The following is a 14,208-nucleotide window of genomic DNA, read 5'->3' on the forward strand; positions in this document are numbered from 1 at the left end:
CTACCAGGTTGATAGCGAATTAAATTACCTTCAATATGGTATATAATACATTAGCTTTCAGTCAAATATTCTATGAGAAATCTAAACTTGAAAAAGCGTTTACTTTCTTTTTTGGCTGAGTGTATATATGCTATGTTCCATGAAGATACCTTGAACAATTTCCAAGTTACGGAGAAAAAAGTGAAGTTTTAATATTTCATTTGACCTTTTGACCTTTGACCGCATGACCCCAAACTTTCACCAGTGAATCTTAACTGGGTAATACATGTATACACTAAGTTTCGAGAAAATATCTTCAGGCATTGCATAGATATGGTGGAAATAGTGAAATTTTACATATTTGGCCTTGACCTTTTGACCTTTGACCTTGAGCATCACCCAAAAGTTGATGGGCACAACTTCACCCCCTAATACACATACATGCCAAGTTTCATTAGGATACCTCAAAAGGTTTTTAAGTTAAGCTGTCCACAAAATTCGTTACGGACAGACGGAAGGGCGGACGGATGGACGGAAGGACGGACGGACAACCCGAAAACATAATGCCTCCGGCACCACTTCGTGGCGGAGGCATAAAAATGCATCACATCATTTTGTTGATGCTTTCATACCAAAGACCTTGGGTGGGTGTGTATAATACCTCATTTGTACAGGGCATTAAGAGTGCTCAAGGAATGCTCCTGAATCCCTCTAAACCCTGTCTAGACAGACATTTGGGCCTTGGAATGATCTAAAGTTATGCCCCTTTTGAAGTGTTACAAAAAACATTTCCCACTTTTGATCCTTAATAGTTTGAAAACTATTCATCAGATAACACTGTCATTTATATGAGTAATAGCTGAATACTGTGCAATTTAGTTGGAGGTGATTTGAATGTGAGAGCATTAATCAAATTTTTTTAAATTCAAATTTGAACCCTCTGTACAAAATGGAACTTTACACAAGAACCAATGATGTGTATGTGAGTGTGTGCTTACAAAGACCTTGAACAATAGACATGGATACCATGAATACCACCTTTTTAGAGCTCTGCTAACTAGAAAGCTTCTGGACTCTTGCTCCAAAGCACATGAATGCTTTATTGATAATTCATGATGGATTGCCCTGGGCACTGCTAGTCTGAATTCATAGTAAAGGGTAAAATGCATGCACATGTTATGTTAGAAGTTCCTGTGCACCCAAACACCACCATGACATTTATGCCCTTCTCAATCACTTCACATGCGCTCTAGGCGAGAGGTGGTTTTCTGTATGAACAAACTCGAAGGGACAGACGTTGATGCACTTCAGGACCCTTGGCCCAACCTTGTGTATAAATGGAATATAAGATACAATATATGGTGTTTTCTGTGCCATTTGGCACTCAAAGCACACAAAGGGTTGATTATGAAACTATGTTGTCAGACATCATACCTGTTTCTCATCACATTTTGCGTACTAACCACTGGACATTCCCGTTGTTGAAATGAAAAAGTTTCTTACACTAGTTAGGAATAATTTCTTCTAGATTTATACCACTCCTGCACAAGTTTGGTCTTTCTTTTATGAATATGAAAGTGATACTTAAAAGGGAACGTCCCAGTTAAGCAAAAGCTCAAGCTCATTTTACAGAGCTTGGAAAATCGTAAGCAATTGCTAGCAAGAGCAAGCAGAAGGTCTGTTTTATGCATACATTTTTATTTAAAGCAAATGCTTGGTCTCTAAGCAATTGCTTGTAGGCAGCAAGCAATTGCCTGCGCTTCCAAGCAAAAGCTTTTGCTCGCTAGCAATTGTTTTTTTATGCATACGGATTCAAGTAAAAGGCTAGCACAAGCAATTGCTAGATTCCATGCATCCGGCCCATTTATATCATTTGGACTGTTCTCATACCTGTGGCATGAGACATGAAAGGCCTTTACTTACATACACTTGTGCAGTCGGCACTGCTGTCTTTGACTGGACTGTGGCCTGCAGCTGCTCAAGTCTGGCCCCAAGTTGGGTTTCAAGCATCTCCACTTGTTGGGCACAGCTGATGACATCATTCTACCAAAGGAAGGGGGAAAAAAAGAGAAAAGAACTCCTGATGCAACTTATCATACTCTTTAAGCACAATGTTTCAAACAGAACCACAATATTGACATTTACAAAAAGTGGAATTTTCCATTATTAGACATTGAGAGAATAAGCAGTGATGATTACATCCATAATGTATATTTCATGATTCTATAGACAGACAACTCCCCCTGCAAAAAAGCCTTATTGTGAATTGGATGGAAGCCCCCCTTTTTTTTTCTATGCAGCATACAGTATGCATGTATGTTGGCAAGCACTGCAAAGTGTCTGAATGTACCAGAAACTCTTGTAAGGTGTATCCCTTATTACCTCCGCCAAGGGAAGAGGTTGTGTTTTCGTTATCATTGGTTTGTTTGTTTGTCCGTGTACAAAATAACTCAAAAAGTAGTTAACAAATTTGGATGAAACAAGTAATAAATTATTAAATGTTGGTAGTGATCCGATAATTTTTTGGGAATTTATGAAGGATTTTTGATATTATGACAGGTAGGGTGAATGAACTTGGGAGTTCAAGCTGCGCTTTTTTGAGGTTTTCAAATGCGGACTAAAGTGCATGTTCTAGTTTCTGCTAGGGCGAGGCGCGCCGCGCAGCTAAGGATTTATGACGTAACAAAGGCCACTGGGAAATCAGGTGATTCTTCAGCATGTATTCCTATGGGTGGAAATCACTGATTTCTATGGAAGAACCCAAAGACCTTTTCCCCAGTGGTGTAGAGGAGAAAAATCTCTTTGGGAAGAGCAAGATCATCGGTGGAAAGTAGCTGCTTAGTGGAGGTATGCGCTCTCAGAGTGCTTTCCTAGTTTAACCTGTGATCTTTAATACAAAACAGACAAAAAACCTGCCCTAATAGCTGATCATGTTACTGACACGAAGTCATGACTGTGATCTTCAACTGTAAGCAAAAACCATCAAGAACAAATCAGGTTTGTTTTCCTGAGTTGCTAAATTTGTTTGTCTGGCTGTCTCTTTCACTCACTCACTCCCTCATATTTCTGGCTATGCATAGCCTTTACTGACCCTACAAGTGGATGACATGCAAGCTATAATAACCAGAAATTTCCATGCGCATGAAATTGTTGCGCATTTCGCAAGGAGTAAAGGTTTGCCGAGGTAAAATACGGGTGAGAGTTTTTTGTTTACACAATGCATTGAGTGCCAGTGGCATTTCGTGAAAGTTTGCCAATTAGTGAATGAACAGCCTGAAACTGCCTGCCAATTTACTCCCTAAAACACCCAGAATGGCCCTCCGCTTTTATATAGTTTTACTCTTTCCCATTTTTATTGTTTTCAGATAGAAAATCTAATTACCTAATTTGAAAGATGTCAAAGGCAACAAAGCATGTCAGAATTATATCTGTGACACAATATAATACAATAAATACAATTATGTAATTTGAAAGAGGTCAAAGGTTAACAATTTAAAGCATGCCAGAATTATTTCAGTGACACACGAGTCTCTTGGTAAAGTCTTAACCCGTTGAGGACAAGTCCCAAGTATACTCGGGCAAGTGTCTATGTGAAATACGAGTTGTAGCAAAATTGAAATGTCCTCAACTAGTAGGCTTGCTAAGGGCGAAAAAAGGGGTGATCGCTGCATTTTATAGTACAAATGTCCTATTTGGCACACATGTTCCTCTGTACAATTGGAATTTTTTCATCTAAAGAGACAATCTGTATCTATGCAAATAAGCCTTAATTTGCATAATTTATGCAAAAATACATATAAAAATTGTTTAAAAATATATGTGCATCCAGCGGAAATACCTAATTTCTTAGAAGTATTCTATAGAGTATGTGGAAACAATTCCTGTAAAAATTGATTTCATACCTATATAAATAAACATAAAATTTGCATAATTATGCAAGTTATTGTGCAAAAATCGGCATTTTTGAGAGAATTTCTAAACTATTAAGCACTGGATCTTGTAGTACAAAGTTTGAACAATGGATGGATGTTCCTTGGGTCAAAAGTAAATGATTCATCTGAAGAGACAAACTGTCTCTATGCAAACAACCTGTTATTTGCAGAATATGCATATCAATACCTACACATCTATAGATAATCAGAACAAACAAAAATTTGGCAAAAGATATTTGGCAAAATTTGGCAAAAGAGAATCTCTATTGGGTAATACATGTACAGCTGTATATATCAAGTTTCAAGAAAAATCCTGCTGGCATTGCATAAATATGAGGGAATTGAAATAGTGAAATCTTGAGGAGTTGACCTCATATCCACATGCTAAATGATCTAGTTATCGGGAAGCGTAAAGTGTAGACGTCGACTTTCATGTCGTCGCTCAAAATAACGTGCTCTTCATCATGAGCGAACGCGGCATACACTAGCCTACACAAGCAGAGACTGAAGTTAGCTATCTAATATCATGCGACAAATCTTTCAAGTAAGACGGGAGAAAACAAAAATCAGTGGTCACATGATCTATGGCAAGTTTAATGAATTCGGGTGAGATACAGTTCCTAGATCACACAAACTTACCACAATAATTGCACATTGAGTTTGAGCTCCTGTGTGCATCCCCGTTGGCACAGTATGGGACGGCTAACTTCTGTTCTAGATTGTGCAGGCAGTGTTCACTACGATCTCTTATGAAGAGTGAGCTTGTTTTGAGTGACGACTTGAAAGTTGGCATCAATATTGATGTACTTCCCGATAACCGATTTGGTTCAAATTTAAGTGAGTACTTGGACACAAGCTATGAAGTATATCCTGTAATTTTGGTGCAATTTGCTTTGCTGGAATTTGAGATATCTACATGGATAGGACAGTACATTAACACCACTTACTACCTACACAGGCCTAGATCTAGATCTAGTTTGCTGGAAGTGGTCCTCACAAATTCTGCATAAAATAAGTCGTAGCAGTACGAATATTTCAGTGTTCCGATTCAGATGTTCAGTTTGGACGTGTCAGGGTTTCGAAGGTTTTTTCCGCGAATATGGAATAGCCAACAAAAAAGATAGACAGATTCCAGTTTTCTTGACAATTTCTATAAATGATGACATAAATGGTATCCCGGGGTACCAAATAAAAATCAGCCATTTTGTTGAATTATTATTATTTTTTTAAAAGGTTGTACCCTGGGTGCCAAAAAGTGGGTAATTATTTTGGTGCTGAAGCTAGCGTGCGCTAGCCACTGCACTGCACTGCACTGAAGCACACGCAAAAAAAAAAAAAAAAAGTCACTAAAAAACTAGGGTGAAGACCCGATGCTTGAAGACGAACGATGAAGACACTTTACGGTGGAAATGCTTACACGGAAACATACAAGTGGGTGCCATACAAAGTACGATGTTCTCTCACACATGTAGATAATCTACATCGTTCAATAAAAAAACTCAACAAACACTCGAACAAAAACTCACCTCAAAATTGTTGCCAACGAGGTAATAACTTAACAAAAATGAACAAAACACTCTCAGAAGTATGATTGTACTCTGAAAATAAAGAGATATAATGATACGAAAGCAAGAGAGAGAAAAATGAGAGAAATGGACGGGAAACCTAGAGAACTTACGCCACACTCACTAACGTAATTCGACACAGGTAGGTAAACAGATCGTCACGCACGCACTCTCTGAGGAGATTGATATCATATACAGTGCGTAAGAAATCACTGCAGTTGCTAGGGCAGCAAAGATACATGCGCGCTGTAAATAAAGCACCCCACAAAATTCATGGGGTTTGGCGGGGATGGGTTGCCCGTTCATAACAATGTGTGTTGTGAGCAGAGCATTCATCATTTGTGCACACACGCTTGCTGCGCTGTGCCGTATGTTGTGTTCATATTGTGTTCATTATGCGAGTCGAGTCATGTGTAGTAGACAGGTTCATAATAGGTCATTCTCATTGATTGACAAACACTCATTATTAGCGCTACGCTTTCAGGTTCATAATAGGTCATTCTCATTGATTGACAAACACTCATTAGCGCTACGCTTTGAGCGTAAATTTTATTTTTGCCTCATGAAAATTTCATAGAAACGACAAAGAGGACATGCTGATGAGGAAAGTCAAGTTGTGAAACAAACACGGAATGCAGCTTTGCTTGTAAGATTTATATACCGGTATTCATCGGAGGATGGTTGCCTCCTTAGGTGCCTATGTGTAGTCCCATACATGCATAAATGTGGTAGTTTGTACTCCTGATTTGCCGGGCTGCATAGACCAATTTTGGTTTTGCCGCCGGAAAGGCCGCATCCCGACTTTTCATTTTTATTTTTCTGAAAAATACTGCGCCTATACGCCGGCAAATACGGTATTGCTAGCACAGCATACCATGCATGCATAGTATCACATGCAGTGGCATGGGAATGACTGTAGACGCACACACAGTGCATGCATTTCTCTGCGGCTGTCCTCGAGTGGACGTGAGGTGGTGCTACACAACGTGGTATCCCGGGGTACTACTGTATCCGGGGGTAACGCGTGATGCATCAAATAGTACTGGGCACATACTTCAGAAGCACAGCCTACACTACAGGTATCTTGACGGTGCTATGCTACAATTACACACGCATGAGTGCTGTACAGCGTGTACACAAATGTATTGGTTGTACACACAAGTGTGACATGTAGGCCAATGAGTCGTCTGCTACTCGTTACAAATTTTAAAACGCACACGAATGCGAGCGCTTGTAATCAGCATATGAGTTGTGCATCTCTCACGTTGCGACATTTAGGCTTGTCACAACGGCGTAGCCAGGATTTCATCTTAGGGGGGGCGGTTAGTCTGCGAGGGAGCGAAGCGACCGAGCCCGAGCGAGCGGAGCGAGCGAGGGGGGGAGGGTGTGGGAGGGGGTTGTCCCCCCTCCCACGGTAAGAACTTTTTGCATTTTGATGTTACAAATGGTGCAATTTGATGCATGTTTTTGCGCGTTTTATCGACGTGAAACAGTCCCACTTGTTTGTGGTAGCAGTTTATTTTGATGTAGATTATTATTGAACAATTTGCCTATAAAATTGTATAATGTAGATACACTTCCTGTATTAATTCTTTTCACTGAATATCATGAACGCGACTGAACCCGAGCGAGCGGAGCGAGCGAGGGGGTTGGGGAGGGTGTGGGAGGGGGGTGTCCCCCCTCCCACGGTAAGAAATTTTTGCATTTTGATGTTGCAAATGGTGCAATTTGATGCATGTTTTTGCGCGTTTTATCGACGTGAAACAGTCCCACTTGTTTAAGGTAGCAGTTTATTTTAGTGTAGATTATTGTTGAACAATTTGCCTATAAAATGGTATGATTTAAGTACACTTCTTGTATTAATTCTTTTCACTGAATATCATGAACGCGACTGAACCCGAGCGAGCGGAGCGAGCGAGGGGGGAGGGGAGGGTGTGGGGGGTGTCCCCCCTCCCACGGTAAGAACTTTTTGCATTTTGATGTTACAAATGGTGCAATTTGATGCATGTTTTTGCGCGTTTTATTGACGTGAAACAGTCCCACTTGTTTAAGGTAGCAGTTTATTTTAGTGTAGATTATTATTGAACAATTTGCTTATAGAATAGTATAATATAAGTACACTTATTGTATTCTTTTCACTGAATATCATGAACGCGACTGAACCCGAGCGAGCGGAGCGAGTGAGGGGGGAGGGGAGGGTGTGGGAGGGGGGGGGGGTGTCCCCCCTCTCATGGTAAGAACTTTTTGCATTTTGATGTTGCAAATGGTGCAATTTGATGCATGTTTTTGCGCGTTTTATCGACGTGAAACAGTCCCACTTGTTTGTGGTAGCAGTTTATTTTGATGTAGATTATTATTGAACAATTTGCCTATAAAATTGTATAATGTAGATACACTTCCTGTATTAATTCTTTTCACTGAATATCATGAACGCGACTGAACCCGAGCGAGCGGAGCGAGCGAGGGGGTTGGGGAGGGTGTGGGAGGGGAGTGTCCCCCCTCCCACGGTAAGAAATTTTTGCATTTTGATGTTGCAAATGGTGCAATTTGATGCATGTTTTTGCGCGTTTTATCGACGTGAAACAGTCCCACTTGTTTAAGGTAGCAGTTTATTTTAGTGTAGATTATTGTTGAACAATTTGCCTATAAAATGGTATGATTTAAGTACACTTCTTGTATTAATTCTTTTCACTGAATATCATGAACGCGACTGAACCCGAGCGAGCGGAGCGAGCGAGGGGGGAGGGGAGGGTGTGGGGGGTGTCCCCCCTCCCACGGTAAGAACTTTTTGCATTTTGATGTTGCAAATGGTGCAATTTGATGCATGTTTTTGCGCGTTTTATTGACGTGAAACAGTCCCACTTGTTTAAGGTAGCAGTTTATTTTAGTGTAGATTATTATTGAACAATTTGCTAATAGAATAGTATAATATAAGTACACTTATTGTATTCTTTTCACTGAATATCATGAACGCGACTGAACCCGAGCGAGCGGAGCGAGTGAGGGGGGAGGGGAGGGTGTGGGAGGGGGGGGGGGGTGTCCCCCCTCCCATGGTAAGAACTTTTTGCATTTTGATGTTGCAAATGGTGCAATTTGATGCATGTTTTTGCGCGTTTTATTGACGTGAAACAGTCCCACTTGTTTAAGGTAGCAGTTTATTTTAGTGTAGATTATTATTGAACAATTTGCCTATAGAATAGTATAATATAAGTACACTTATTGTATTAATTCTTTTCACTGAATATCATAAACGCGACTGAACCCGAGCGAGCGGAGCGAGTGAGGGGGGAGGGGAGGGTGTGGGAGGGGTGTGTCCCCCCTCCCACGGTAAGAACTTTTTGCATTTTGATGTTACAAATGGTGCAATTTGATGCATGTTTTTGCGCGTTTTATCGACGTGAAACATTCCCACTTGTTTAAGGTAGGAGTATATTTTAGTGTAGATTATTATTGAACAATTTGCCTATAAAATGGTATAATTTAGATACACTTCTTGTATTAATTCTTTTCACTGAATATCATGAACGCGACTGAACCCGAGCGAGCGGAGCGAGCGAGGGGGTAGGGGAGGGTGTGGGAGGGGGTGTCCCCCCTCCCACGGTAAGAACTTTGTGCATCTTGATGTTGCAAATGGTGCAATTTGATGCATGTTTTTGCGCGTTTTATCGACGTGAAACAGTCCCACTTGTTTAAGGTAGGAGTATATTTTAGTGTAGATTATTATTGAACAATTTGCCTATAAAATGGTATAATTTAGATACACTTCTTGTATTAATTCTTTTCACTGAATATCATGAACGCGACTGAACCCGAGCGAGCGGAGCGAGCAAGGGGGTAGGGGAGGGTGTGGGAGGGGGTGTCCCCCTCCCACGGTAAGAACTTTGTGCATTTTGATGTTGCAAATGGTGCAATTTGATGCATGTTTTTGCGCATTTTTTCGACGTGAAACAGTCCCACTTGTTTAAGGTAGCAGTATATTTTAGTGTAGATTATTATTGAACAATTTGCCTATGAAATGGTATAATTTAGATACACTTCTAGTGTTAATTCTTTTCACTGAATATCATGAACGCGACTGAACCCAAGCGAGCGGAGCGAGCGAGGGGGTAAGGGAGGGTGTGGGAGGGGGGTGTCCCCCCTCCCACGGTGAGAACTTTTTGCATTTTGATGTTGCAAATGGTGCAATTTGATGCATGTTTTTGCGTGTTTTAACGAGTTGAAACAGTCCCACTTGTTTAAGGTTGCAGTATATTTTAGTGTAGATCATTATTGAACAATTTGCCTATAAAATGGTACAATTTAAATACACTAGTCTTCTTGTATTAATTCTTACACTGAATATCATGAACGCTGTCTGTTCAGCAATCAAACAGAAAAAGCATGCACACGAGGGTGTAGATAGGGGCATATCCCCTCCCACACGAAGGTGATTTTGCGTTTTCAGACCTGAAATTCAGCGATCTGGTGCAAATTTTTGGTGCAATACTTTTTCATCGAAGTGTTAAAATCACGGAATTTAGCTCTTATTCCGAATGTGCACCATCTGTGCGTATGTATAAAGTCTAGTGAGGTAGAGCTTATAGGGGAAGGGGATTCCCCCTCCCGCTCGTGGAGCTTTTGCGTTTTTAGAATTGAAATAAAGCGATCTGGGTTATGCCACAGTCTACTTCTTTGCATGGCGGGGGGGGGGGGGGGGGGGGGGCGAGCAGGGAGAAGGCGTGGGCGAGTGTTATCTCCACCCTTCCCTTCCGATGGAGCTTTTATCTTTTTAAGGTTGAAATTGAGATATCTTGATACGCATATTTGATGGAATCAACATTTGGGAAATCACCACAAAAAAAAAAACAAGAGACCCGCGGGTCTAGCGCTCACCTGAGTATCGCAAGTTCACTTTTCACGCAGTCACTAATCTAAATTATTCACAGCTCTACCAAAATTTGACCAACAGTCATTAATGTACTCACTCATAGTATTATCTCAGCTCTATAACTTCTGATTCTAGAGAAGATTTATAAAGATTCCTTCATTTGGGGGGTTTGGGACCCCTGGGGGCCCCCTGGGTGGGGCATGGTGCCCATTTTAACAAATTGAGATCCTAACCCCCTAGGGATGCTACCTGCCAAGTTTGGTGAAAATGGGTGATGGGGTTCTCAAGAAGAAGATAAAAATGTACAATTTAGGCCCCATTAGGACCCCTCCTCACCCCCTCCCCTGGGTCCCAAGGGGGGCACCCCTGATTCTGCCATGAACAAACTTGAAACTACAGTCATCAATGTACTAACTCATAGTATTAACTTAGCTCTATCACTTCTGGTTCTAGAGAAGAAGATTTTTGTGGATTCCTTAATTTTGGGGGGTTTGGGCCCCCTGGGGGCCCCCTGGGTGGGGCATGGTGCCCATTTTAACAAATTGAGTTCCTAACCCCCTAGGGATGCTATCTGCCAAGTTTGGTGAAAATGGGTGATGGGGTTCTCAAGAAGAAGATAAAAATGTACAATTTAGGCCCCATTAGGACCCCTCCTCACCCCCTCCCCTGGGTCCCAAGGGGGGCACCCCTGATTCTGCCATGAACAAACTTGAAACTACAGTCATCAATGTACTAACTCATAGTATTAACTTAGCTCTATCACTTCTGGTTCTAGAGAAGAAGATTTTTGTGGATTCCTTAATTTTGGGGGGTTTGGGCCCCCTGGGGGCCCCCTGGGTGGGGCATGGTGCCCATTTTAACAAATTGAGTTCCTAACCCCCTAGGGATGCTATCTGCCAAGTTTGGTGAAAATGGGTTATGGGGTTCTCAAGAAGAAGATGAAAATGTACAATTTAGGCCCCATTAGAACCCTTCCCCACCCCCCTCCCCTGGGTCCCAAGGGGGGCACCCCTGATTCTGCCATGAACAAACTTGAAACTACGGTCATCAATGTACTAACTCATAGTATTAACTTAGCTCTATCACTTCTGGTTCTAGAGAAGAAGATTTTTACAGATTCCTTAATTTTGGGGGGTTTGGGCCCCCCTGGGGCCCCCCTGGGGGCCCCCTGGGTGGGGCATGGTGCCCATTTTTACAAATTCAGTTCCTAACCCCCTAGGGATGCTACCAGCCAAGTTTGATGAAAATCGGTCTTGGGGTTTTCAAGAAGAAGATGAAAATGTAAAAAGTTTACGCACGACGCACGACGGACGCCGGACGCCGGACGAAGGGCGATCGCAATAGCTCACTTGAGCCTTTGGCTCAGGTGAGCTAAAAAAAAACTGATGGGGGGGGGGGGGCTGAGGGAGGAAAGGGTTGATTAAAAGGGGAAATTCCCCTTATACATGAGGGAACCTTCAGTTTTCGGAATATAAGTGATAAGTCTTGTGCACTCAGAATTTATTCAGAATTTTTTGTAAATCTAAAAAGTGTACTTAGCTAGGGAAAGAGGCACAGAGGGGGAGGGTTTGGGAGGGGGTATCCCCCTCCCAAGCACGAGAGATTTTGCATATTTTGAATTGAAATTCAACGATCTGGTGCACACTTTGAGTGAAATATCAAAAAATATATATCTTATTTGATGAAAGGTTGCAAAGGAGACCCGCTTCATGTGCATGCATACAGTATACACGCATTTTTTTTTTCCGCCTCCCAAATCCCCGGTCCAAATCTTAGGGGGGGCGACCGCCCCCATCGCCCCCCCCTGGCTACGCCAGTGGCTTGTCAGCTCATTAGCGTAAATCGCACCAATAAAGGCACATTTTCAATTTGAAAATGCAGACTAAACTGTGATGAAATTCCAGTTTTATTTGCACAGCTAGGTCTTTTTGGAATTAGAAGAGCAACATATTACCTAAAAATAAAATGCCACAACAGTCTTCTTTTAAGCAACTGATGATGAAGTTGTATGATCTGTTTGTTGCGAATTGATTTCTAACTCGGGTGATCAGATGATCTTCAAATGTTTGATCTGTGCAGATTTCACCTTTGGGTGACAATAATGATACACTACCACTTGCTACCTAAACTTTCAAAGGATGGTCTCCTGCCTCACTCTCACACTATTTATACCCGCTATGCAATGACAGGAAACTTTCTTTGAAACTTCCTTCGTGCAAGAAGCAAAATATGCTCCCCTTTTTGACTCGCACTTCAACTTTACTAAATACAATACTAATTATACTTTATCGTCACTGGGATGACAAGACCTTGTATCTCAAATTTTGGCGATAACGATTTTTTTAACATTAATGGTCAGATAATCGGTTAAGTGATGTCCTGTCTAAATCCTAGCTGTCTTAACCTCCAAATGAAGCCACCAAAGTATGTCAAAGGAAAGGCTATCCGATTAGGTATAGTGCTTTGGTCGCCATGTTTTTTTTGTTCTACTGAACATTTGACATTTTGTAGATACGAGGTCTTGTCGCCCCAGCGACGTTGTAATTTATTTGCACAATTATGGAATTATCTAATGGTCATTGCTATCTATTCACACTACTTCAATTTTTTTCACTAACCTCTTGTTTTTTACATACTGTTTTTTACATACTGTTTTTGTGCAAACATCTTTTTCTTTCCATGCAAATGGTTTTATGACAATTTCATTCAAGATATATTTTGAAAACTTGATGATCATGTACTTGTGAAACCCTGTGTGTAAAAAATAATTTGTAAAGTAACAACACCCAAAGAACAATAAATACGAGATATGAAACTCGTCAGACTGACGAGTTAGGTGATACGCTTGGGGTCATCAGATGTCGGTCATCTGCGATCGACAAAGAAAAGAATGTGATATAGACACCTTGAAGTTATATTGAGCGTGCATGCAAAACCGTTTCTCTAACCTCTCGGTCACGGGACATCCACGGAAATGGTAAGGCAAAAAAGAAATGTATAGATATTACAGGGAGAAAAGTCAATGCCCACTCAACCAACGTGGCCGCGTGAACATGTATTGCATTGCTAGACGGAAATGCTAGACGGAAATGCGACTGATGTCGCTATGCCATTTCTGGCAACTTGGGAAAAATACGTGCCGTAAACATAAAACTTATAATCGGCTGGTTTTGATACCTTGCCTTTAATCACCATTTTCAGTGTGATGACGTCATCAAAGTACAAAACAATGACATGGTCTTGAAAGACAGTTGTTCAAAGTACAACACCTCCGTCGTCGTCATTACATACTATGATCGGTTTGACAAAGTCAGCCTGCAAAATTTTGCAGCAGTCGAAGCAATATGGTCTCCAACACAAAAAAGAGGGATATGGTGTGTGTGTGTGTCTGTGTGTGTGTATAGGTGCGTTTATATACGAATGTGATTTCTACATGGACGAATATGTAATACAAAATTGAAGAAAAAAAAAAGTAGAATAGCTAAGTATTTTGTTTCGTGATCTTGTGGGGTTCGAACCCGCACGTGTGCAACCTCACGTCTCTGAGACGTCGCCTTTAACCACTCGGCCATACGTCTCGACGAGAAAATATGAGGAACGTAAACTTAAGTATGTGAAAGATGAATTAGGAATCGTTTTGTCCACATTCCATTCTCATTTTCAGTTTTAAACTGCAAAATTGTCAAACTGATGAGGGGATTTCAAAGAATAAAATGCATGATTACTGCAGCTTATTGTCTCAGTTACCACATACTTAAAGGACAAGTTCACCTTCATAAACATAAGGATTGAGAGAATGCAACAATGTTAGTAGAACACATCAGTGAAAGTTTGAGGAAAATTGGACAATTGATGCAAAAGTTAT

General features: G+C 41.1%; 1 protein-coding gene across 1 annotated transcript in view; it reads right to left on the reverse strand.

Annotated features, from left to right (window-relative positions):
- The window catches only part of LOC139708921 (cilia- and flagella-associated protein 206-like), a gene marked incomplete at its 3' end in the record, with an annotated part of 117,420 nt that overhangs the window by 19,746 nt on the left and 83,466 nt on the right, over window positions 1-14,208 (reverse strand). Inside the window, exon 8 of the mRNA XM_071620885.1 lies at window positions 1,903-2,022. Coding sequence (XP_071476986.1) covers window positions 1,903-2,022 — 120 coding nt within the window. The remainder of the gene's footprint in view (window positions 1-1,902; window positions 2,023-14,208) is intronic.

Source organism: Diadema antillarum, unplaced genomic scaffold, assembly GCF_040938485.1.
Source record: "Diadema antillarum isolate AM-2024a unplaced genomic scaffold, OU_Dant_1.0 seq00001389_RagTag, whole genome shotgun sequence".
Classification (NCBI taxonomy): domain Eukaryota; kingdom Metazoa; phylum Echinodermata; class Echinoidea; order Diadematoida; family Diadematidae; genus Diadema; species Diadema antillarum.